We start from the raw sequence: 25,335 nt of genomic DNA on the forward strand, positions 1-25,335 counted from the left end.
AAAGACGCGGATATGTTTCCAATGTTCTGGTGTTATACTCAAATCAGCCAATGGAATAAATGAAGTGTATTCATTCGTACCTAGCCGCGGGAAATTTTATTTGAGTATTATTGGACACTTACAAAGGTCAAGTCAGGGTGAAAAGCTGGCTTATTCAGCTTACGCCGAAAAAATACAGCCGCCCTAAGCATGAGCATGGATGGTCGAGTGCTCTAGGCGGGAGACTTTTTACTTCAGGACTACAGGGGTCAGTGGTTCGAACCAAAGACCTATAGATAGGTCTTTGTTCGAACCCTGTTGATGGTTACTTTTTTCCTTTTTTAAAATTTTACTCTTGTTTTTTTATTGGGGATTTTTAGTCAAATGTTTAAATTTATCAATATAAAGCATTTAATGACAAACTTCAATACTATCAAAATCTTGTAAACGGCCCCTTTAAACCACTGGCAAATAGGCTCTTACCGCCGCAGTGAAGTTTGGAAAACCGTTGTAACCTCATTCAGTACAGTTTGTAACCCATGTCGGAAATACACGCACATGCGCGCGCATTATTTACCGGTTGAGTTGCAATCAATGCGACGTGGGAAGGTATATCGTTGTGTGATTTCGTGGCTGTGTCAACAAACCATCAGCACAACACCCCTCCCAAAAGTTTGGGGATCTCTTCCTTTAATTGCACGTCCACTCGCGAGCAAAGCCATGTCGTACAAATGCGTGGAACGAGGTCGTCTTAATACGACCGACTATCGAGTGTTCATCAGTAAGCACCTTACGTGATTAGTTTAGTTTAGTTGCAATTCAAAACTCAGCTGTATAACCCAAAGGGTTGCTGAGAGTTGCAATGTGCTGTCTATTTTACACATGACGTGCAAAATTGTATCACCACTGCAAAGGCTCACAGGTGGAAGTAACGTACCCTGGATAGTATTTTTGTTTAGGAGCCCAATATTATATTCAAATAAATATATAAAATCATGTTTAATGAGAAAAAAATTGACAAAGAGCCATGAAAAAAATCCCCACCCTCTGATATTGGAATCATAACAAGGTCATTAACTAGAATTTATCCTAGACCTGTCTTCGCGGGCCGCAAAAATGTCAAAAATAGCTTTAGTCCAAAGCATCCCTTGATCCTCCTATGGGCAATTGGACAACCTTTCAAAAAAAGTTAACTTCAAAAAAATCTGTCCAGCTGTTAACTCACAGTCGGTCGATAACCAAGCAATATTTCCTGTCCGTTTGTCAACCCGAATAAATCTTCGACATACTTTCAAACAATATTTTTTTAGTTTTTGCCCCTTAATCGATAGCTCGCGTCCTATTCCTTTAAAACAACGAGGGGTGTCAAATAATGCATGCATATGCAACCACTTTTTCCATGGCTCTTTTTAAAAAAAATTCTCATTAAACATGATTTTATATATTATTTTGAATATATTGGGCTCCAAAAAAAAAAAAAAATAAAAAAAAAAACTATCCTGGGTACGTTACTTCCACCTGTGCAAAGGCTATGGAACACTGATACTGCAAAAACGTGTCAACGTTTACCTGTCTTAAGCAAAAACTTGTGCAAATTGTACCATTAAAGCAGGAAATAATTGCTTTATATTTACTTTGTTTTTCTTTTGTATGCTCTATCCACCATATTGAGAACTGTTAAAATGTTTCCGACAAAAAATGTCACTATCGGTCGCAGTACACCAATATTTTCAACATCGTGATATTTGATTTAGCCTTAAGTTGATAACAATATCGACCAGTTGTCAAATATTTACACTGTTCAAAATTTCAAAATGAGAATGTCAGCAAGAATAGTGTGTTGACATATCATCGTGTTGTTTAGGTTGCATGCGAAGGATAACGTCCGTTTGCTGCCATTCAGGTAAATTTAATGTGTTTTGGAAGTTTATTCATCGCTCTCCTTAATTGGTAACCAACAACGTTTTTTTAGTGATGTACACAAAATCTGTGCGCAAAACTGCGATTTATTTATGAAGGAGTGCATGTGGACTCCCAGAGCCGCCATAGCAAAAATTATTAAAGGCTCTGGGAGTACGTTTATATGGACAAAGTTTAGTTGATAAACCTGGACACGGTTGCTCAAAATTTGGGTCTGAAGTTAACAGGCTTTTACCTTAACTGGCTGTTACAAGTTTAAGACAACCTCAATGGTTCAAATTTTTGATAAGTTAATCTTTGTTTGTGATGACATTGTGTGTGTATGTTGCCTCTGTTACTTTCGTAATCAATGATTGTTTCTAGGGATGGCAACGAATACCAATTTTGGTATTTGAATATTCGGTCACCCTCCGAACGAATATTCAGTCAACATCTGTTGGAAAAAAATCAACAAGATCAACTTTCTTTACTGTACAATAACTCCATGAATTCTACTTGCGTTTTTTACCGGAAGTTCATCGGAAGTGACTTTAATATTGACACAGCGTTGCGGTCGCTAATTCGAAGTTGATTTGTTGATTATTTTTTTATTAGATGTTAGATCAGTTGAAAACAAACGTAAATTTATGTCAAACATCATTGTTTATCGGTAAGCACTTGAATTGTTTGATATTCAAAATTGGTGTTATGCCATTTTTTTAGCCTCCAATCGTATAATATACAGAAACCGGCATAATAAAAAAAGTATCTTTGGCCTAGATTGGGCCATGAAATACAACAGTAGTCGGCTTTTATTTCAATACGATGCATCCATCAAGATCAATTAACATTCCCTATCATAAAAACCATGGTGTGAATGCCTAATTAGCTTGAATAGCTAATTTTATTTTGAACTTATAGAGAGTATGTTGTTTTTTACGAACTTCGGGACAAATTGTCTCATATTGGGACGCTGGATACGCATTTACTCAATTTAATTAAAGACAAAAAACATTTTCGATAGGAGAACGCGATTTACGTCAATCAAAAATCTTTTGCATAAGTTCTTTTTTTTACACCAAGTCGGCTTTTCCTTTACTCATTTAATCTTTGATCATTTTAAATGTAATTCAAGTCATTAGATCAAGTGAGGGTCGGTGTTATAATTGCCAACGCGATTTGCACCTATCATAATTTTGACACAAAGTGACTGTCTTTGGTCAGTTAAAGTTTCCTAAAGTTAGGCAATTAACGGGATTTATGACAGGTATACTGTCATCACCATAGCGACGCATTATCGGGCCTACCGGAATAAACACTATGATATGAGGAACAACTTTTTTAACCATGTTTGAAGCAAATTTCACAAATACAAAGTCTTTGAAATTACTCAATTTATTTTCGATTAGGAAAATAGTATTTGAATATTCGGTGCGAGACCAAATATTCGAGTATTCGTTGACATCCCTAATTGTTTCTTTATGTTTGCACTTAATATCATATTCCCCTATATCGCGCGTCTCCTGATTTCAATGTTTTACATTAAGAGCGCGGCTGTGGTGATGACGTCACACCCATGTGCTCTGAGTATTTGGGTCACATACATTACTACGCTTGAAAATAAATACAGACAGGACCAAAATGAGGAAAAAACCTGTTTAAATTGCATTTCAAAATCTTACTGCAACTCAAATAATCCTTAAGTTGTACCTAATTTGCAAAGTGAGGCAGACAACTGCCCTAGTCCATATAAATGGACTCCCAAAGCCTTTGATAATTTTTGCTATGACAGCTCTGGGAGTCCATTTGTACCCCTTCATAAACACAACTGCAGTTCTGCACAGCGATTCAGTACACATCTCTAAACAGGCTTCATTCGTTACCAATTAAGGAAAGCGATGAATAAACTTCAAAAACATATTAAATTTACCTAAGTAGAAGTCTACAGACGTTATCCTTTGCATGCAATATAAAAAACAGGAAGAAGTAATTTATTGTTTCAACACACCGTTCTTGCTGATATTTTTATGTTGAAATTTGGAACAGTGTATATATTCAACGTCATTATTGACTACATTAAACAGTAAATAAACATAACCATGTGCAAGAGATTGGTGCACTGCAACCTAACCAATAGCAATATTTTAAGTCAACAACATTGCAACCGTTTTTTCAATTTGATGGATAGAGTGTATGAAAGAATAACAAAGTAAATTAAAAGCAATTATTTCTTGCTTTAATTGTAGCATTTGCACTAGTTTGTGCTTTAGACAGGTAAACATTACAAATTTTGCACCTTAAGACAATTGATAGGGCATTGCAACTCTCAGCAACCCTTTGGCTTATATAGCTTAGACTTGAATTATTGCAACTAAAGACTGAGCTAGTATAAGCACAATACTTTTATGTATTTGATTTATTTTAAAGAAAATACATTTACTTTTTTCTGATTTTCAGAAAATGTTGCTTAAAACAATCTACCATATGAACTAAGTGCGCACATTGCATCTAACTGTTTTGTCATGTAATTGTTTTGTTGTCATTTAAATATTATGTTTCTCGTTCTTTTGTTGATGTACAACATTAAAAGTTTAAAAACAGTTTTTGTCATTCAATTTTAACAATTACATCTAGCGATGGTAGCGCTGTGTCAATATTATGTCACTTCTGGTGAACTTCCGGTAGAAAAGAGAGTAGAATTCATGGAGTAATGGTACGGTTAACAAATTTGAATTTGTTGATTTGTTTCCAACAGATGTTGACCTAATATCCGAATATTCATTCGGAAGGATGACCAAATACTGGAATACCAAAATCGGTATTTGTTGCCATCCCTACTTTTAATAGAAACATATATGCCAAAACTTTATTTGAACAAAAGGCGAGGGTTTGTGTTTTTGCAATGCTTGTCTTTTGAGTACTTTTATGTGTCCATGTTGTTTAAAGGGGCCTTTTCACAGATTTTGGCATTTTTTTAACTTATTCATTAAATGCTTTATATTGATAAATGTAAACATTGGATCGTAAAAGCTCCAGTAAAAAATCAAGAAAAAAAATTAAAAAAGGAAAAGAACATTGCCCGGAGCAGGTTTCGAACCAGTGACCCCTGGAGTCCTGCCAGAGTCCTGAAGTAAAAACGCTTTAGCCTACTGAGCTATTCCGCCGAGTACACATTCGTGACGTATTTTATACCTTATATAAGCAATCTTCGTAGTTTCACAAAATTTAACGACAAAAACAGAACTCTCCAAATTATTCAATCGTTTCGCGTTGCAACGCTTTATAATTTTTAGGTTTTAAAATCGTCAAAAGATGCATATAATGGCTATATTAGAGCATGGTTAATGTTCAGTTTTACTGTTTCCTCACAAATATCATAACTAAAACGAAAACTTACGAATCTGAAACAACTTTTTTCAATTTTGTCAATTTACCAAAGCGTGAAAAGATCCCTTTAAAAGAAGATAAAATAGAAACTTGTTAAATTGTTGATAGAAGTTATCAAAAAGTTTTGTTGGCCTATGTCTATTACAATCTATTACTCTCTCTTTTCCCTTTGCATAATCACTGATCACACTGAAAAAACTTTGGTCATTGCTACTTTCTCTTATTTAAGCTGATAAAGACTGGAAAGCGATTTCACCATTCCATGATATACCACTTTACTCGAACGCAGAGACTAAAGAATGCAACATGGTTGTGGAAATCCCACGCTGGACCAATCACAAAATGGAGGTACATGTACATTAATATCGCTCTTTTTCTGTCCTATTAAACAAGAATAAAATGAGCAATGTTGCATACCATACTCGGTATTTGGCGTCACATCTCTATTAATATAGTGATTGTTTGTCATTAACCTTACATTTTTAGCATCGTTTCATTGTACTGATAAGTGGAGTTTACCCTCCCACCCCACCTCCGTGTTTTTACATGCAAAAAAAAAATTGTCTTAAAATGTCATTAGCTAAATTTAAGGAAAAACCCATGCATTCCTCACATTTTATCAGTTTTATAAGGTTTTATGAAGATAAAGGTATAGCCAAATGGAGTTTTCTTGAGCCATATTTTTCTAATATGTTGCCATTTGGTAATTTGGCAAATGGCAGAGAATGTCCTTATGGATTACTTAACTATTGTTTGGACAGTTATTTAAGATGCTGGACTGCTTTTTTCATAACACACATTAAGGTTACTTTTCTTATCTTTTGTTAAATGTTAAAAGGCCTTTTTCTATTATGACTTTCTATAAAATGATTATTACAACTTGCTACATATTGCATCATGAAGCATCAATGGGTATTCATCACTTCAATGTCACACTTTAGTTACAGTTGTATTGATATCTGCAGACTGCCTGTTTGAGTCATATGAAAATATCCTTACCTGGGTTTGTGTTCTTACTTGTCATGCTCATGATTTAAAGCACAGTAATAATTCTGCTTAAAATGTGAAAATTATAAAGAAACAGGTAATGATTAGACAGTGAGCAAACATTTCAATGATATATTCACCAAATGCATGTATTTTCCAAGATTATTTAAATGAAATGAAGCATTAATTATGCATGGAACTATGTGGAAAAAAATGGGGGCAGGGTATAACTTAAAAGAATATATGCATTTCTGCAAATGTCGTTATAAACTAAAAATATAAATTTGTGAGTAAGAACATTAAGTTTTTTTTCACATATGTATACAATACTGTGAACAAGTGTGTGTTGTAGATTTGTAAGGAAGAAGTGCTGAACCCAATTAAGCAAGACGTGAAAAGTGGGGCAGTTAGATTTGTGAAGAACTGCTTTCCCCATCATGGTTACATATGGAACTATGGAGCTCTTCCACAGGTATGCTGCTACAACTACATTGGAAACATTTTTAAATAAATATTTGCTAGAAATGTCACATTAACATTAAATCTTGCAAAAATTAACAATTCTGGTGTTTTTTTGTTTTTAAATTTAAAAAAAAAAAAATCCATTTATATTTTTATTCGCCAATATGCATTGTACAGTTAAATACAAACATCGCTGGAATAGTAATAAATTGAATTAAAGTACAATCAGTCATGTTACAATAATGTAAGCCAATTCTATAAAAATACAACACAAAAATACTAATAATTATGAAGGTAAATTAGTATTACAAAGAGATTCGACCGATTCCCACGAACTTTATAACTATTGACTTAATGCGTGTTTTGTAGAACTGCAGAGGCTATTTTGCAGCTACTTTGGAGACCATGAATTGTAGGGGTTACCATTCTACGTCAACACTTATAAATAAAGCGTTTTATTTCGAGACATAAAACGTTATACTTTTCAGATTGGTTACCAACTGATCCCAGTATAAATGTTTTACAATCAAAACTAAAATTGTTATCAATGTTTTTAATAGCAGATGTGATGTGATGTAGAAACATTTGTATGACATAACAACTCCAAAATAAATGGACAAGAGTCTCTGTTTCTGTTTTACAGAAAGTACATTTGTCTGAGTCACTTATTTTTATTTTGTTTAACAAGTTATTTGTGGCTAGTATGTTGTGAGTCAGTCTCACTTGGAACCATTGGTTGTATGAATCTTTTGTGGTTTTAAATACCCATGCCTAAAGGCTTTTCCATTCTGAGCTTTCAATACTGAAAAGGCTGTTCCATTTTACTTGGCCTGTTGGAGTTTCATTGTTGTGTATTAATAATTTTATGTTATATATAAGGTGTTTTTTAATTTATCAAAATGTTACAAATCTGTAATTAACGCTTGAAAAAAATTGCATTAGGATTTCATTTATGCTCCTTATGTGAAAGAGCATGTTAGAATATTCAGACATGGAGTTCACTTGAGACATTCACACTTTGCAGACCTGGGAGGATGTGGGCCATACCGAGCCTACAACAGGGACCAGGGGAGATAATGACCCGCTCGATGTCTGTGAGATTGGGCAAGTGGTGAGTGGAAACAAATGTGTGGTTTGCATTTATTTTGTGATAATCTTGCATTTTTAGCTCATCTATTTTTTGAAAAAAAAAATTAGCTATTGTCATCACGTCGGCGTCGGCGTCCGGTTAAGTTTTGCGTTTAGGTCCACTTTTCTCAGAAAGTATCAATGATATTGCATTCAAACTTGGTACACTTACTTACTATCATGAGGGGACTGGGCAGGCAAAGTAATGTAACTCTGACTGGCATTTTGACAGAATTATGTGCCCTCTTTATACTTAGAAAATTGAAAATTTGGTTAAGTTTTGTGTTTAGGTCCACTTTATTCCTACAGTATCAAAGCTATTGCTTTCATACTTGCAACACTTATTAACTATCATAAGGCGACTGTGCAGGCAAAGTTATGTAACTCTGACTGGCATTTAGACGGAATTATGGGCCCTTTATACTTAGAAAATAGAAAATTTGGTTAAGTTTTGTGTTTTGGTCCACTTTACCCCTAAATTATCATAGATATTGCTTTCATACTTGGAACACTCGCAAACTATCATAAGGGTACAGTAAAAGGACAAGTTGCATAACTCTGGATGTCATTTTTATGGAATTATGGCCCTTTTTTGACTTATTAACTTTGAATATATGGTTTAATTTTGCGTTTCGATCCACTTTACTTCTTAAGTATCAAGGCTATTGCTTTCAAACTTCAAATACTTTCATGCTATCATGAGGTTACTGTACCTGGCAAGTTGAATTTTACCTTGATTTTTGACTGACCTTGACTCTCAAGGTCAAATTATTAAATTTTGCTAAAATTGCCATAACTTCTTTATTTATGATTAGATTTGATTGATACTTTGACAAAACTACTCTTACCTGACATACCACAATAGACTCCACCCAAACAATCCCCCGTGCCCCCCCCCCCCTTTTTTTTTTTTTTTTAAGATCATCTCACAAATTACCACCACACCCTCACACTATACCCCCCCACCTCACCCCCCCCCCCCAAATTTTTTTTGAAACGGTTAAAAAACACAAATATTTTTATTATTTTATGTTTGAAATACCGTCCAACCATCGCACCAAAGAATCCCCCCCCCCCAAAAAATTTTTTTTTTTGCATTTTTTTGGCATTTTTGCAAGATAATGTAATAAATATCCACACCCCCACACTATACACCCCTCTTCACTCCACCCCTCCATCCTTTGTGATTGAAAATGAGAGTCCCTTCACCTTTAAAAAGAAAATAGATGAGCGGTCTGCACCCGCAAGGCGGTGCTCTTGTTAGCTCATGTTTGCACAAGGTGCTCATGGTGAGCTTTTGTGATTGCTTTTTGATGGTCATCAATATTTGCCTTGTTTACACGCTAGAGGCCAAATTTGTTGACTGATGTTCATGAAACTATGACAAGTTTGAAAATGGTTTTGCATGGTTCATTTAACTTGGTCATATCATTTGTTCTAATCATATGGTATCTTGGATGAGTTTGAAAATGATTCCAATCTGTTGAAATACATGGCCTCCAGGTGGAAAGGCATTTTTCTTTTATGGCTATAGTAAAACCTTGTTAACACTCTCAAAGTCACATTTATTGTCCAATCTTCATGAAACTTGGTCAGAAGATTTGTTCTAATGATATCTTGGATGATTTTGAAAATGATTTCGGTCTGTTGAAAAATATGGGGGCCATGATGCGGGCATTTTTCTTATATGGCTTTAGTAAAACCTTGTTAGCACTTTAAAGGTCACATTTTTAGTCCAATCATTATGAAACTTGGTCAGAACATTTGTTCTTATTATATCTGGGCTGAGTTTTAAATGGTTCCTGTCTGTTAAAAAACACTCTAGAAGTCACATTTAAGCTCCAATCTTTATGAAACTTGATCAGATCACTTTTAAAAAATAGCTTTGCGGTGTAAAAAATTGTTGTGGTTCATTGCCAAAAAATGGCCGCCTGGGGAGGCATTGTGCATTATATGGCTTTAGTAAAACCTTGTTTACTCTCTCATTGATATTTTGCCAAGTGTGAAAATGGTTTCAGGAACATCTCAAAATTTGCTGAGAGAAGTTCAGTTCCCTGAAGTCTCAGGTGAGCGACTGTGTGCCTTTGGTCCTCTTGTTGTTGGATTTTTTTCTGTGACCTGGAGATATTGTAAAAAATATAATGGACTGAATCTCAGTAGAAGTGTTTACTTTTGTATGTTCTCCATGACAGGTTCACAAGCGGGGTTCTGTGATCCAGGTCAAGATTCTAGGAGTGATGTGCCTAGTAGATGAAGGTATATATCAGCTTTAAAAGTATAATTTTTTTTAGTTTATAAACAATAGCATAATTGAAGAGCAGAATATTGTGCAAAGTTCATGGATGGCTTATCAGGATTTAGGCCCTCAAAAACTGTTTTTTATATTGATATAAATTAGAGGATTCTTTTTTTCTGGTATTTAAAGATTTTTGTCACAAAATGTCATTTTAAACTTAAATTATTTGACATATTGTTTGCATAGTTATCATATTTAAATGAATTATTAATCCTCTTTTGGCACTGGCCCCTCACATGTAAGGCTTATTTTCAGGATTTTAGATTTTTGGCATTTGACACCCCTGGAACTCTTTATGTTTAAAAAATATAAATGTGTGAGGTGAATTAAGATTTGTTGGACAGAATGGTAAATGATTGAATTACAAACATCTTTTAAATAGTGTCCTATAATTCTGTACAGTGAAAAAGTGTGAACTGTCCAAGAAACTGTGCAAAATTACATGTTGTTTGCAGGAGAGACTGACTGGAAGGTCATTTGTATCGATGTCAATGACCCACTAGCACCAGAGTTGAACGGTAAGTGGTCCATATGAATGTTTATTATGATGGCACAATAGGCCAATAATAAGCTTTACTTCATATCTTTATGCATTCAAATATATGTATTATCAGCAGTGACGGAAACAGATTACTAAAACATTAACCTGATAACCTTTAATAGTAACCGTTTAATTAACTGATGAACCGAACATCCTTGAAATAATTCCATTTATAATTAAGTGATACTTTTTGCATGTTTATGTTCTCTTTTTAATAATGAAAATATATACACGCTGAATTCTATTTTACAGATATTGATGATGTAGAAAAGCATATGCCAGGCTTTATTAAGGTGAGTAGAGAATAAAAACAGCCTGCTGCCTTGATTTTGTAGCATAGTGACTTGCAGGGTTCCCTCTGGGCTTTCAAAAGTTGTCGCCACTTACTTTCGCCAAATTTAAAAAGTTGTCGCCACACTGGGGCTACATTTGGGCAATGAAGATCATGTTATTATAATACAAACAAAAACTGAGCATTTACAGTATGTTAAAGGAATTGATTTAATAACAGTAGTATTAATAATAACAACACATTTAACATTGTTAATTAAATAAAGGCACATTCAATCAGTTGTAACTCTTGTTGATTGACACCTTTTTAGCAGCCTGATTATGTTGCCACTGTTTTGGTGCTTCAGAAGCTTTATGGTATTCTGAAAATACAAAAAGGGAAATATAATATTAATATAATACTAATAATAATCAATGAATGTGAAGTATATAAATAATATAAATGTGTGCTAGCATATGATCTACTACATAGAGCCCTTAACACAACAGTCAAATAAAATAAGCATTTGTGTATATCAAATGTCAAATTGATTTCCATGTGCTAAACTATGTTTACCTTTTTTTTAAGGTACATCCGGTAGTGAATGAATTGATAAGTGTTGAGGATATAAAGAGTTCACACAGCATAGATTGTGTGTTGGAAATCATATTGAAGGAAATGAAATTCTGATAAACAACTGTCTTTGTTTGGTTTTTGTTTGTTAGCTGGTGAATAATAGCGGTGGGAACGTTTGCATTTTGAATGAGTCTCAAAATAAGCAGCATCTAATGTTCACTTTCTAAAAGTCGTTTTACACTCTGAACTTGCCATTTTGACGAGTGAAACAGCAATATGTCACCGTTTAAATAGAACCAATAGATGTAAAATGTTTTACTATTTTCTATAATTACACCAATTTTTCTAAAAACAATCGATACTTACCTTTTTGATTGTCATTGTTGTCAATTTAACGGTCTTGAATCTGCTTCGAACACTGTGACAAACACTTCACATTTAAGCGCAAATACGGTATATTTCAATATTGCCTTATCTCTGAAGCAATAAAACTGCCGACCAATTAAGATAACTTGCAACAACACCCCAGATAATCGCAATTATCACCATAACATTCCACTTTGCGGTAGTCGGCAGTGAGCACCACGCTCCATTGATTACAGCTGTATCGCTTACACCATGGAAATCTATAGTATTACGACTGCCGTAAAGCGGCTGGTTAACACAGCGTCTTTTGTCATTTTAAGAAAATATGAACGCAGAAAAATGCCGATTTTTTTAAAATCGCCATTTACGAAATTTTGTCGCCAGATCTTTTATTTTGTCGCAATTGGCGCCAATGGCAATCGACAGCGGGAACCCTGACTTGGTACTATTCAATGTGGAGTGAAAAGTAATTTGAAAGACAAACTGCAATCCCAAATATCACACATGCTTTAGTTTTGTAAGAGCATAGAATTGTGCTTTCACCTGATTGCATTCTTTGGAATGCCAAATTTTTCAGCCAACCATTTTTCTTTTAATCTACTGGATCAATTTTTAAAACTATGAGCTTAGATGAACCAAATTAGACTATTTATTAGTTCTATTAAAGTGAGGAATGGTCTTGGCTCCCTGTATTTAGCTCTCGTGAGCACAACGACATTGTGGTTTCCTTAGGTGGTTGACCTTCTTTCTTGATATCTTGAGTTACAAGGTTTCTTAATGACCCTTTTGGTATTTGGTATAGGGTCGGTAAATAAATATTAGGTGAGGGCATATAAACATAAATTTACCACCCTATATCACACCGTACATGGTGAATAATGAGCCGTGTAAAGAATTTATTGCACCAAGTACTGATGGTGGATAATGAGCCGTGTAAAGAATTTATTGCACCAAGTACTGGTACAATATGGTGGATAATGAGCCGTGTAAAGAATTTATTGCACCAAGTACTCGTACAATTCCTTTGGATGGTGGATAATGAGCCGTGTAAAGAATTTATTGCACCAAGTACTGGTACAATATGGTGGATAATGAGCCGTGTAAAGAATTTATTGCACCAAGTACTCGTACAATTCTTTTGGCATTATAACATTTTAAAAGTTTAGTATTTTATTACATTGTCTTGTTTACTTGTTGTTTGCTTCCTTTTTGCAATATAAAGTTACCTGCCTTATATGAAAAGCTTGTAATGTAATATGGAAACATACATGGTCAGCATGTGGCCTTGCTTGGTCAATTTATAACAAGTATACTGTATCAGGTAAAATAATGCTGCTCACAAGGTGGACAATTATAATGATGCTGTGATGATGACTGTGATGGTGAATATCATGTGAATGTATACAATATTCATTTATAGTATCCTGATGATGATTGTGATGGTGAAGATCGTGTGAATGTATACAATAATCATTTATAGTATCCTGATGATGATTGTGATGGTGAAGATCATGTGAATGTATACAATATTCATTTATAGTACCCTGATGATGATTGTGATGGTGAAGATCATGTGAATGTATACACTATTCATGTATAGTATCCTGTTTACAGGCTACAAGAGAATGGTTCACTGTCTACAAAATTCCTGATGGAAAACCTGCAAACAAGTTTGCCTACAATGGGGAAGCCAAAAACAGAGTGAGACTTTCTCTTTCACATTTTCAGTTGTAAACAAACAGAATACATTAGAGTAAAACAAACTCAAACTGAAATGATTTGTATCAATTTACATACAGTGATGATTCGGTTTGAAGAACATCATATGTGACATGTCCATAAATAAACTAAATCAGAGTGTGGATGGTATTCCAAACACAGATTTGGACATAGTTCTGAGAACATGTATGGTTTCTAATGTGCTAAACATTGGAGTCATTGAACAGTTGTAACATACGAGCCTCCTTAGGCTGGATTTTCAGTGAGTTTGTTTGGAGAAATTCACATGCGATTTGGGTTTGGTTGTCAACAGCAGATGGGTTTTACTCCCAGTAGTCCAGCATTTGCCCTTAGCATTAGCCGAATCCCAAATTAAATGCCAAAAATCAAAGCCTGAACCTAGCTGGTATGGTAGAGAATGTGTCCCAACTTAAATGTTACGTAAACATTAGACTGAAGTTCTGTTGCTTATAGCCTTTGTATAAAGCACTGGGCATGTATACTTACCCTGAAATACACACACCTGAGCCATGTATGTATGTGTTCAATGCCTTGTTGACAGGAGTTTGCCCTGAAGGTCATTGAGGAGACCAACCATCAGTGGCAGAGACTGGTTGGATCAGGGGAGGCAATTAGAGGTGAAATATCATGGTAAGGGTTCTGAGACTTTGCAGTGCTTATTCTTACATTGTATTATAAAATAGAGTCATGTTGGTCCGGCCGTTCTGAAAAATCATAACATTTTACTTGTAGGCATGTTTAAAAATTTAGGCAGTTGGTGTTATTTTATTTTGTGTGATATGGATAGGGTAAGCATAGATATTCACTACTTAATCACTGAAATATGATGAAATTAGAGACTGTAGTTAAACAATGCTCTGAAACTAAATACATTATAAAGGATAAAGAAAAGGGTTAAAGCAGTTGATTTTTATTTGTTGAGTTCTTTATTAAAAAATGAGATGACATACCTTTTTTTGTTTAAGTAATTTCAGTTAAGAAAGCTCTTTAAGAAAATCTATGTGCAAAAATGTTACATTTATTTTCCATTTACATTACCGCTTAAACAATTAATTATGTAAGGAAATATTCCGTAAATTGTGACCTTAGCTTGTGAGGGGAGGCAACTAGGGGTGAAATATAAAGGGAAGAGTACTTAGACTTGACACTACTTATAAATGGTGTTAGGTATTCTTGAAACCACTATAAATTGGACTGAATACGGATGGTAGCTGATAAGAAATAGAATGTTAATGTTACAAAGTTATAATATTAACATAGTTCTTTTGTATACTCATTCATAATATACTTTGTGAATTAATGCCTATTTCCTTTGCTCTATGTTGCAACATGAGAATAGTGATGCAAAAATCTAGGGTGTGAATTACATTACTGGTGGGCATTGGCAAGATTTACAGGCCTAAATTTATTTTTTTAATGCAAAACTGAAAGTTATGATTTTCAATATTGGATGGCCAATTTTCAGAAAGACTTATTATTTTGAATTGTCTCAAATTTAGCATTAAATATTGACTGTTCAGCAAGAATGAGCATTACTGGATTTGTAAAGAACTGAGGTATTATAGAAAGACAAATGTAAGAGTTGTGATTTGTACCTTTAGTGTATGTTACATCCTGGTTTCTGTTCACTTACAGAAAGGTATATTTTCTTTTTCAGCAAGAATGTAACTGTTGAGGACAGTCCATACCACATTGACTCTAGTGAGACCAAAATCATTGTTGAGCAGGTAAAAAAAGAGATAGATATACAAACGCACTAGTAAATTATGACGAGTTGTCTTTGTAATATATTTTTGTAACTGGTAAAATATCTTTTTCAGAGTTACCAAAAAGTGGATATATTTAAGGGTTTTATTATAATCTCCCTCCATAGGCGGAGGGATATTGTTTTGGCGTTGTCTGTCTGTCTGTCCGGCACTTTTGTGTCCGGAGCCATATCTTTCAAGTGCTTTGGCGGATTTCATTGAAACTTAGTGTGAGTATATATATGGATAAGAGGATGATGCACGCCTAATGGCATTGTACACCATCTGTTAATAACGTAGTTATGGCCCTTTGTATCTTGAAAAAATGCTCACTTTTGTGTCCGGAGCTATATCTTGCAAGTGCTTTGGCGGATTTCATTGAAACTTGGTATGAGTACATATATGGATAAGAGGATGATGCACGCCAAATGGCATTGTAACCATCTGTTTATAATGGAGTAATGGCCCTTTGTATCTAAATAAATGCCTTTTAATATAAGAGCTTTTTTCTCCATTAACACATGAGCCAGAGCCATGAAACTTGCCATTGTTTTTCTCAATCATCTGGTGGTGCTTCACATTCAACACCCATAATCCTAGGGGCTAAAGTCAAGGTCACACATTGAGGTAAAAGGTCACAAATTTGATGAATTATTCATTATTTAGCCAATCCATAACTATGCATAAAGGGATTCTGTAATAACTGTCCACAATTGTTCTCCATTATCTAGCTGAGTGTCAAATATAAGATCCAGGTTGCTTGGGTCATGGTCAAAGTCACTCATAAAGGTCAAAATCACACATTTTGATTAAATATGCCTTATTTGGTAAGGGTTCTACCATACTAAAATGGATTCTCAGAATGTCCTGATTTAATTGTTCTCAGTTATCAGGCACAACCCTTCACTTATACCTTTTCTTTAAGTTCTACACCCATTCATACACAAAATTTATTTAGCGGGGGATATCAATTCAACGAATTTACTGTTTACTCCCGAAGTTCCAGTCATAATGAGTTAAATTAGCTGTGAAATACTGTTTCTACAAGATTTGAATTCTTACTCAATTGTTGCTTATTACCTTTTCCGATCCTCCCATATGATTAGACATGACTCAGCAAAATGACCCTGGGCCAGATCTGGTTTACAAGCGGTGTAAGAATCTCTTATAAGGGTTAAATCTCTTAAATATGTAGCTAGGTTAACCCATTTATGCCTAGCGTCTAGAAAAAAAGCCTTGGCAAAGGGCGTAGACCCAGATGAGACGCCGCATGATGCGGTGTCTCATCAGGGTCTGCGCTGTTTGCTTAAAGGAATTTCTGTAAGAAATATTCTAAATATAGATATAAATATACTAGACATCCCTAATTTTGGAAATAAATTGATCCAATGTAGAAGGATGGGAGAGTCCAATAGGCATAAGTGGGTTAAGGGTTCAGCCTTGACATGCAGTCCGTTTATGATGTTCAAGCCACTTGTTCTGTTTCAGGCTGCACCTGCAGGAGCTCCGGAGGCCTTGCCCAGTTCTGGTAAGTGTACGCAGTAGGTTGTAATAGTTTGTATATTACACAAACGTGATGATAGTTGCTGTCCAGTTTTCAGTATTGAAGATTTTGCATCTGGATGCTGTGATTTTGTGTTACAATAATTGATATTCATGAAATGGAACATTGTTTTTTTAAAGAATCTTCTGTAGCCGGGTCTCAAATTGTATGAATAATAACCCTTTGAGTGGAAGTCCCATACTGTTTAAAAAGTCTTTGGAGATGAATGGGCATCGGATTTGATTACAAAACAATACATACATCTGAACAGATAAAATGAAATATAAAGGCTATGCATTATTTTTAGCTCGGCTGTTTTCGGAAAACCTTTACATTTTGTTAACCTTTTGAGCATTGGCTCTAAAATCAAAGTGCTTCCACCTACAACTTTGAAACTAAATGTATATGCACCTTGATGAGTTTTACATGCCACACCCATTTTGGGTTCACTAGGTCAAAGGTCAAGGTCACAGTGACCTCTTAAAAAATAAATAAATAAACAAATTCTGACAAGCTTTCATCTATTCAAAACTGCACCCACAGCCTAGCGTTGGCACCTGTTATGCGGTGCTCTTGTTATTGTATAGAAGTTTTTTTCGGTGGTTGACTCCAGCTTGGCTTTCAATACTGTCCAAGCCTTGTTTTTATGTGCTCTTAAACAAGCTCTAAACAATTCTTAACATTGTGACAATTTTTGTGATTTGATTAACCATTCTTGTGTTTGTTCTGTGTCATAGACCATTTTTAAATGTGTTCGTATTGCAGTTTCTATCAATTCTAATTCAGTTACCATTTTTGAGTCTGTTTGCAAGTAGGTGACCATTCTCATGTTTGTGCCTGTTCCAGTTGACAAGTGGTACTACATTCCCCCCTCTGCTCTATGAATGTCCACCAGTTCAACGGACCAACAGCCATTCCTAACTGGAAAGATCCGCTCACCACTAACAACAGCAAATGAAGTTAGAAACAAATACATAAACATTTGATACATAAACACTAAGCCTAGAATTGTTAGCAGAAGTGAAACATGTATTAATATCATCTAGTCTTCTGTTTCTCTTTTGAAACAATTAACTTATTTCAAATACAACATTGCATACTTCACACAACAAAATACTTTTGATAATTCAAACTGAATCAGAAGTGCCAAAATAATGAATTGAACTGCATACAACCTTGTTAAATGTAACTTATTTACTTTTGATATAGGAGAAAATGATCAACCTTTTAGATAATGGATATATTCTAAAATCTGTATTTAAAATAATTTTCTATTTGCTTTCATTTATGTATTACATGTATTTAAGTAAATAATTGATTAGTTAGTTAGATGTAATCATGAAAATGTTTTGATTTTTTACTTGTTAAGCCAAAATGTATTCAGAGTTATGGACTTTTAAACTACAACGCCTAATTCTCAAAACAAATTATATTTTTGACGATTGACTCTAAAAATTTGTTTAACGTCAAGTTTTAGGAGGATATTTAGTCAGCTTGTGTTCCATGCATGTTTGTGTTTAAATTGTGCCTGTAAATGGTAAATGTGAATGTGAGAATCAACATATAATTTCTAATGTGATTGCTTATTCCATGCTCAATTGAATTTACATTATGTTTTATATGTTTGAAAATTAGTATTTTTTTATTTTGTTAATTCCTGGAAGACAGTGTATTTCCTTACTTACCAATATTGCTCATGAGATGCAGCTAGTTTTGTTTCTTTAAAAAAAATCTGCTAGAGATTGCTTTATCCTGTATGTAGACTTGTGTTGCATCATTGAATCTGTTAATTAGCACAGTAATTTGTTAAGTTAATAAAAAGGGCATTTTTAGATATACAGTTGGATTAGACCTTGTCAAGTATCAGTATTTGTTCCGTCCCTTTATTGAGTACACACTTGATTAAATCTATTTTTTGCATAAACCTTTATGTGCTGCAAACAATCACTTAGATACAAATTGTTTATTATAAGTAAATGAAATTATGACGGTTTTAAGAACACAGAGGTTGTGGGTTGTGCATTGGTTCTATTCTTAGTATAATTTATATAAGTAACAAGTTTAGCACCTTAAAAATGTATAAGTATTGTGATTATATTGTCATAATCTACAAGTATATTTACTTACTACAGCAAATAAACAAATAAACTCAATTTGTTGTTTAGTTTTCATTAGATGTCCGCTTCGAAGAATGCATTTAATGAGTATCATACATTTCACTGTTTTTCTATCAATATAAAAACTTATTGGAAGATTTGTATATATCAGGGTTGTCAGCATCCATCGGCATTTGTCGGTAAATAAGGGTATGATTTTTACAAACAAATTAAGTGTTAAAAGATTATTGTGTCTGGATACTGTAATCATTCCAGGTAGAAAATCAATTTTAATGAATATTACTTGTAGAAACGATGCAAATTGTGAAGTTTTATTTCCAATTACATTGTTGTAAATATTGAATACTGATGAGTCAGCACCTTGTGTGTGCCTGTAAAAAAGCGCAGGCTAATCAGGGATGAAACTTTCCGTTTTCATAGAATTTTTATGTAAAGGAGGGTTGTCAAAACAAAAATCCAATGTAGGCCGAGAGTGTTGTCCCTGAATCCACAGGCTTATCTAGGGAGACTATTTGCGCAAGTGTATTACGCCCAGCTTTATCAGAATGAGGCCCACATCGGGGTTTCTTTACTTGATATTTGCAGGTGATGGTGACGTAAATCTGCAGGACCATAATGGCTCTGTTCATATGGCACTGTAGACAACTAAGAAGATTTGAAGATCAGGATAATGGTAAACAAAAGGGCCTGAAAGGCTAAAAGTCGCTCACCTGAGATATAAAGGAACTGACCTGGTCTGTGTGGCCCAAGATATCATTACAACAAATGTTCTGACCAAGTTTCATTTTACTATAGCAATATAAGCATAAATGCCCTCGTCCACTAGCAGCTATGTTTTACAACAGACCGTAACCATTTTCGAACTCGTCCAAGATATCACTAAAAAAATGTTTTGACAAAGTTTCATTGACAATATATGTGACTTGACAGTGTTAACAAGTTTTTACTATAGCCATGTAAGGAAAAATGCCCCACCCCCTGGTGGCCATATTATCATAAGAACAAATGTTCTTACCAAGTGTCATGAAGATTGAACTATAATGTGACTTACAGTGTCAATAAGGTTGTACTATAGCAATATAAGGAACAAGAGGGCCTGAAAGGCCCAAAGTCGCTCACATGAGATACAAAAGAACTGACCTGCTCAGTCCAGCCCCATAATATCATTAGAACAAAATTAATGTTCTGACCAAGTTTCATGAAGAGTTAACTAAATGTAACTTTTAGAGTGCTTACAATGTTTTACTATAGTAATATTAGGATAAATTGCACGCTCCCTGGTGGCTATTTTTTTCAACAGATGGGAATAATTTTCCAACTGATCCAAGATACCATTAAAACAAATGTTCTGAGCAATTATTTTAAGATTGGACAATACTGGTAAATGTGACAATGAGAGTGTTAACAAGTTTTTCCTATAGCCATAAAAGAAAAAATGCTTTTCAACCAACCGGAACTATTTTCGAGCTCTTTCAAGATATCATGGGGACAAATCTACTGACTAAGTTTCATTAAGATCAGACAATAAATGTGGCCTCTTGAGTTTTAACAAGGTTTTACTATGGTTATAAAAAGCCATATACGGAAAAATGCCCCGCCCAATTGCGGCAATGTTTTTCAAGCAACTGGATCCATTATCGAACTTGTTCAAAATATCATTGAGACAAATGTTCTGACGAAGTTTCATGAAGACTGGACAACAAATGTGACTTTTAGAGTGTAAACAAGGTTTTACTATAGCCATATCAGAAACAATATCCCACCCTCTGTCGGAAATGTTTTTCAACAAACAAAAACCATTTTCGAACTTTTCCAAGATATCATTAGGGCAAATCTTCTGACCAAGTGTCGTGAAGATAGGACAATAAATATGGCCTCTAGAGTGTTAACAAGGTTTTACTAAAGCCATATATATAGCCATATCAGAAAAAATCCAGAACCATTTTCGAACTTCTTCATTTATTGTACTATATTCCTCTCTGGGGTAATGGCGTACAAGAAAAATGGTTTAAAAATAGCTGTGTTGCGCAATTATAATAATTTTTAAAACTATGCACAAATTCATTGTGGCTTATGTCGGTGCCATCCCTTCCTTGAATGCTTCAAGACTGGGAGCCATCACAAGGTGGTTAGGCAGTTGGTTCCACAGTCTTGTTGCTGACGGGAAGGAGTGTCGGAGGTAGTCAGTTCTGCAGAATGGTACGATGTATCTAATACTGCTGCCTCTAGTGGATGATATAGCAGGGCGGAGATAGGGGTCATGGTAACCTTAGAAGTTTGGCGTCTTGCTTGAAGAGGCTGCCATCCTATGTCTGCTATCATCTGTGATCTGCTGCTTCCAAGAAACCATCCAAGATTTAATTTTGAAAAATCTTCTTACTAAGTTTCATGAAGATCAGACAATAAATGTGGCCTCTAGAGTGTCAACAAGGTTAAACTATAGCCATAGCCATATTAGGAAAAATGCCCTGCCCCCTGGTGGCCATGTTTTTCAAGCAACCGTGACCATTTTTTAACTCATCCAAGATATTATTGAGACAAATCTTCTGACCGAATGTCATGAAGATCGGAAAATAAATGTGGCCTCAGTCTATAGCGTTAACAAGGCAAATGTGGACGACACACGATGGACAAAAGGCAATCACAAAAGCTCAACATGCACTGAAAGAGTAGTGCTACAAAATCAAAATGATGGACATGATCTTTTGTATCATTTGAAACAGTATAGCGATACATCAAAGGTCTACTTATTTTGTTGCATTTTCCTTTTCTATGTCGCATAACTTATTGCTCTGAATCAGATTCTATGTCCAGTAAAATTAACCCAAGTTTTAACAAATTTTGGTTTATTAAATGTGTATTGTCTTATCTACTAACAATACAAGTAAAATTGTAATCATTCATTTAAGTAGCCATTTTTTTTATAATTTATATGCAAATAGGCTTGTTTGTGAAATATTTATGGCAGTTCCTAAACAAGAGGGCCTGAAAGGCAAAGGTCGCTCACCTGAGATACAAAGGTACTGACCTGCTCAGTGCAGCCTAAAGACATCATAAGTACAAATGTTCTGACCTAGTTTCCTGAAGAGTGTACTATAAATGTAACTGTTAGAGTGCTAACGATTTAGTATAGCCATATTTGGATTAATTCCCTTACCCCTGGCGGTGATATTTTTCAACAGACCGGAACTTTCTTGGAAATGATCCAAGATATCATTAGAACAAATGTTTTGCCCAAGTGTTATGACGATTGGAACAAAAATTGATTGATTTCACCACAGGCTCTACTGAAGTCAATGTATAAACAGAACAAGTGCACCGCATAACGGGTGCCAACACTCGGCTGCAGGTGCAGTTTTGAATAAATGAAAGCTTGTCTGATATTTTTTTATTTTTTGTAGAGGTCACAGTGACCTTGACCTTTGACCTAATGACCCAACAAGAGCACCACATAAAGGGAGCCAATACTCGGCTGCGGGTGCAGTTTTGAATAAATGAAAGCTTGTCAATATTTTTTATTTTTTTAGAGGTCACAGTGACCTTGACCTTTGATCTAATGACCTAAAAATGGGTGTGGTGTGTAGAACTCGTCAAGGTGCATCTACATATGAAGTTTCAAAGTTGTAGGTGGAAGCACTTTGATTGTAGAGACATGTAAAGGTTTTAGCACGACGCGGACAGCAAACGCCGGACGACGAGCTGGCTATAACAATACCTCGGGTTTACTCCGAAAACAGCCGAGCTAAAAAAGTACCTCCTTTTTTAAAGATATTTGTGTAACTATCGCATTATGGACAGAAAATATTATAGATTTCTGAGTACGAAAGCCTGACTGTGATTCATCAATTTTATTATTGGTTTCTGCCCATTTGTTTATTAATGATACCCATGAAATTTTTATACATTGTACTTAAGGGACATGGTTTGCTGGCATACGTGTTAGTTCTGAAATGTGAATAGGACGGATCATACTTTTCCCACATGAATTTGGGAATCATTTGTTTTGAAAATGTTGTTAAAAATCTTGTTGAACAAGGGCTGTTTGTAAAACATGCATGCCCACCATATGGACTCTCCGTTGTAGTGACAGCCATTGTGTGAATATGTTTTTTGTCACTGTGACCTTGACCTTTGACCTAGTGACCTGAAAATCAATAGGGGTCATCTGCCAGTCATGATCAATGTACCTATGAAGTTTCATGATCCTAGCCATAAGCGTTCTTGAGTTATCATCCGAACACCATTTTACTATTTCGGGTCATCGTGACCTTGACCTTTGACCGAGTGACCTGAAAATCAATAGGGGTCATCTTCGAGTCATGATCAATCTACCTATCAAGTTTCATGATCCTAAGAATAAGCGTTCTTCAGTAATCATCGGGAAACCATTTTACTATTTCGGGTCATCGTGACCTTGAACCTAGTGACCTGAAAATCAATAGGGGTCATCTGCGAGTCATGATCAATCTACCTATCAAGTTTCATGATCTTAGGCCTAAGCATTCTTGAGTTATCATCCGGAAACCATTTTACTATTTTGGGTCACTGTGACCTTGACCTTTGACCTAGTGACCTGAAAATCAATAGGGGTCATCTGCGAGTCATGATCAATCTACCTATCAAGTTTCATGATCCTAGGCCTAAGCGTTCTTGAGTTATCATCCGGAAACCATTTTACTATTTCGGGTCACTGTGACCTTGACCTTTGACCTAGTGACCTGAAAATCAATAGGGGTCATCTGCGAGTCATTATCAATCTACCTATTAAGTTTCATGATCCTAGGCCTAAGCGTTCTTGAGTTATCATCCGGAAACCATTTTACTATTTCGGGTCACCGTGACCTTGACCTTTGACCTAGTGACCTCAAAATCAATAGGGGTCATCTGCGAGTCATGATCAATGTACCTATGAAGTTCCATGATCCTAGGTCCAAGCGTTCTTGAGTTATTGTCTGACAACCACCTGGTGGACGGACCGACAGACCGACCGACAGACAGACCGACATGAGCAAAGCAATACAAGGGGGGCATAATAATTGAATCTTGTTAAATATGGTGCTAAAATGTCAATAATTTATTATCCCCACGTTTTTCGGAGAAAAAGTGGGGATATTGTGGTGATGTGTGTCTGTCCGTTCTGGCCACCTGCTACTCTTACACTATTAGCACTAGAACCTTGAAACTTACATACATGGTAGCTATGAGCATATGTGCGACGATGACAGTGAGGGAATTTTGATCTGAGCCCTAGGTCAAAAGTTATGGGGGTTGGGGCGGGGCCGGGTCAGAGATTTTCACTTATTTTTATGCCACTGGTAAGGTGCATTTGCCATAACTTTTGCAATATTGATGATAGCAACTTGATATTTGGCAGGCATGTGTATCTCATGGAGCTGCACATTTTGAGTGGTTAAAGGTTAAGGTCAAGGTCATCCTTCAAGGTCAAAGGTCAAAAAAACAAATCCAAGGGAAGTAATAAGCTTCAAAGGAAGTAAGTAAATAACCTGCCAAATGATATAAAAAATCAAATAAAATCAAAGTGGCGCATAGAGTTACACAGTAGTGGCGCAGAGATGTGTTTAGTATTCAATTGTTTGTGTTTACTCATCTGTGAAATGGCTAAGCTCATCCATCTATTGTTTATACAAGGGATTATAAAATATTGGAGCAAAGGGACACCTGTATAAGAGAGAAGAGATAGAATGCAGTCAAGCATAAAAAGCATGAGAAACTCTTGGAATAGAGCCTCAAGAATCTATAAAAGGGCTGAAACTTTCAATTTGTGCAATTACAATTTTAGACTCATTACTGAAAATCTAGCAAAATGTTCAAGTGGGAAAAATGTGAGAAACAATTTAAAGAAAGATGGACTTTGAACAGGCACATCAAAGACAGACATGAAATTCAACATATTCATTGTTGTGTACAAGATTGTGATTTCTGAGACGCTACTATTTAGTCAACCATTTAACCTCAAAACATAACTTTTCCAAACAGAAGCAAGAAGATTGGCTATAAGAGAGCATGTTTCAGCCATCTCATAAGTCATTCCAATTAGGATGACATGAACATAATTGACTACAGTGAAGTTGATTCATTATTAGATTCGTTAGGAGAGCAGGATGAGGAGGAGAAATTAGGGTATAGATTTGCACTCATTTTTTAGGTTATTTTACATGAACTTCTTCATTTCTACATTACTTCAAATTTATACTGAACATCTTTTATGACAATATGGTCAATCTCAACTATGCATGGCCCCATAACCAACCCTGGGGCGCCCATGTGTCAAACATGC

General features: G+C 35.2%; 1 protein-coding gene across 1 annotated transcript; it reads left to right on the forward strand.

Moving 5' to 3' along the window:
* Nucleotides 1-533: 533 nt before the first annotated feature.
* On the forward strand, nucleotides 534-19,073 carry LOC127865935 (uncharacterized). Its single transcript, XM_052406091.1, has 12 exons — nucleotides 534-760; nucleotides 5,495-5,613; nucleotides 6,605-6,724; nucleotides 7,739-7,825; nucleotides 10,035-10,098; nucleotides 10,594-10,656; nucleotides 10,932-10,972; nucleotides 13,507-13,593; nucleotides 14,174-14,262; nucleotides 15,290-15,359; nucleotides 16,866-16,905; nucleotides 17,767-19,073. Exons 1-12 carry the CDS (start codon nucleotides 538-540, stop codon nucleotides 17,802-17,804), a joined length of 1,041 nt encoding a protein of 346 aa, XP_052262051.1. The 5' UTR covers nucleotides 534-537; the 3' UTR covers nucleotides 17,805-19,073.
* The last annotated feature ends 6,262 nt before the right edge of the window (nucleotides 19,074-25,335 follow it).

This window comes from Dreissena polymorpha, chromosome 2 (genome assembly GCF_020536995.1).
Source record: "Dreissena polymorpha isolate Duluth1 chromosome 2, UMN_Dpol_1.0, whole genome shotgun sequence".
NCBI lineage: Eukaryota > Metazoa > Mollusca > Bivalvia > Myida > Dreissenidae > Dreissena > Dreissena polymorpha.

What these genes read in the sequence shown, in the direction of transcription:
- LOC127865935 (XM_052406091.1), top strand. Translation starts at nt 538, where the DNA reads ATGCGCGCGCATTATTTACCGGTTGAGTTGCAATCAATGCGACGTGGG. An exon ending in TCTGTGAGATTGGGCAAGTG is followed by an intron (nt 7,826 to 10,034) that starts GTGAGTGGAAAC and finishes TCTCCATGACAG; the next exon opens with GTTCACAAGCGGGGTTCTGT. An exon ending in GGAGGCCTTGCCCAGTTCTG is followed by an intron (nt 16,906 to 17,766) that starts GTAAGTGTACGC and finishes TGCCTGTTCCAG; the next exon opens with TTGACAAGTGGTACTACATT.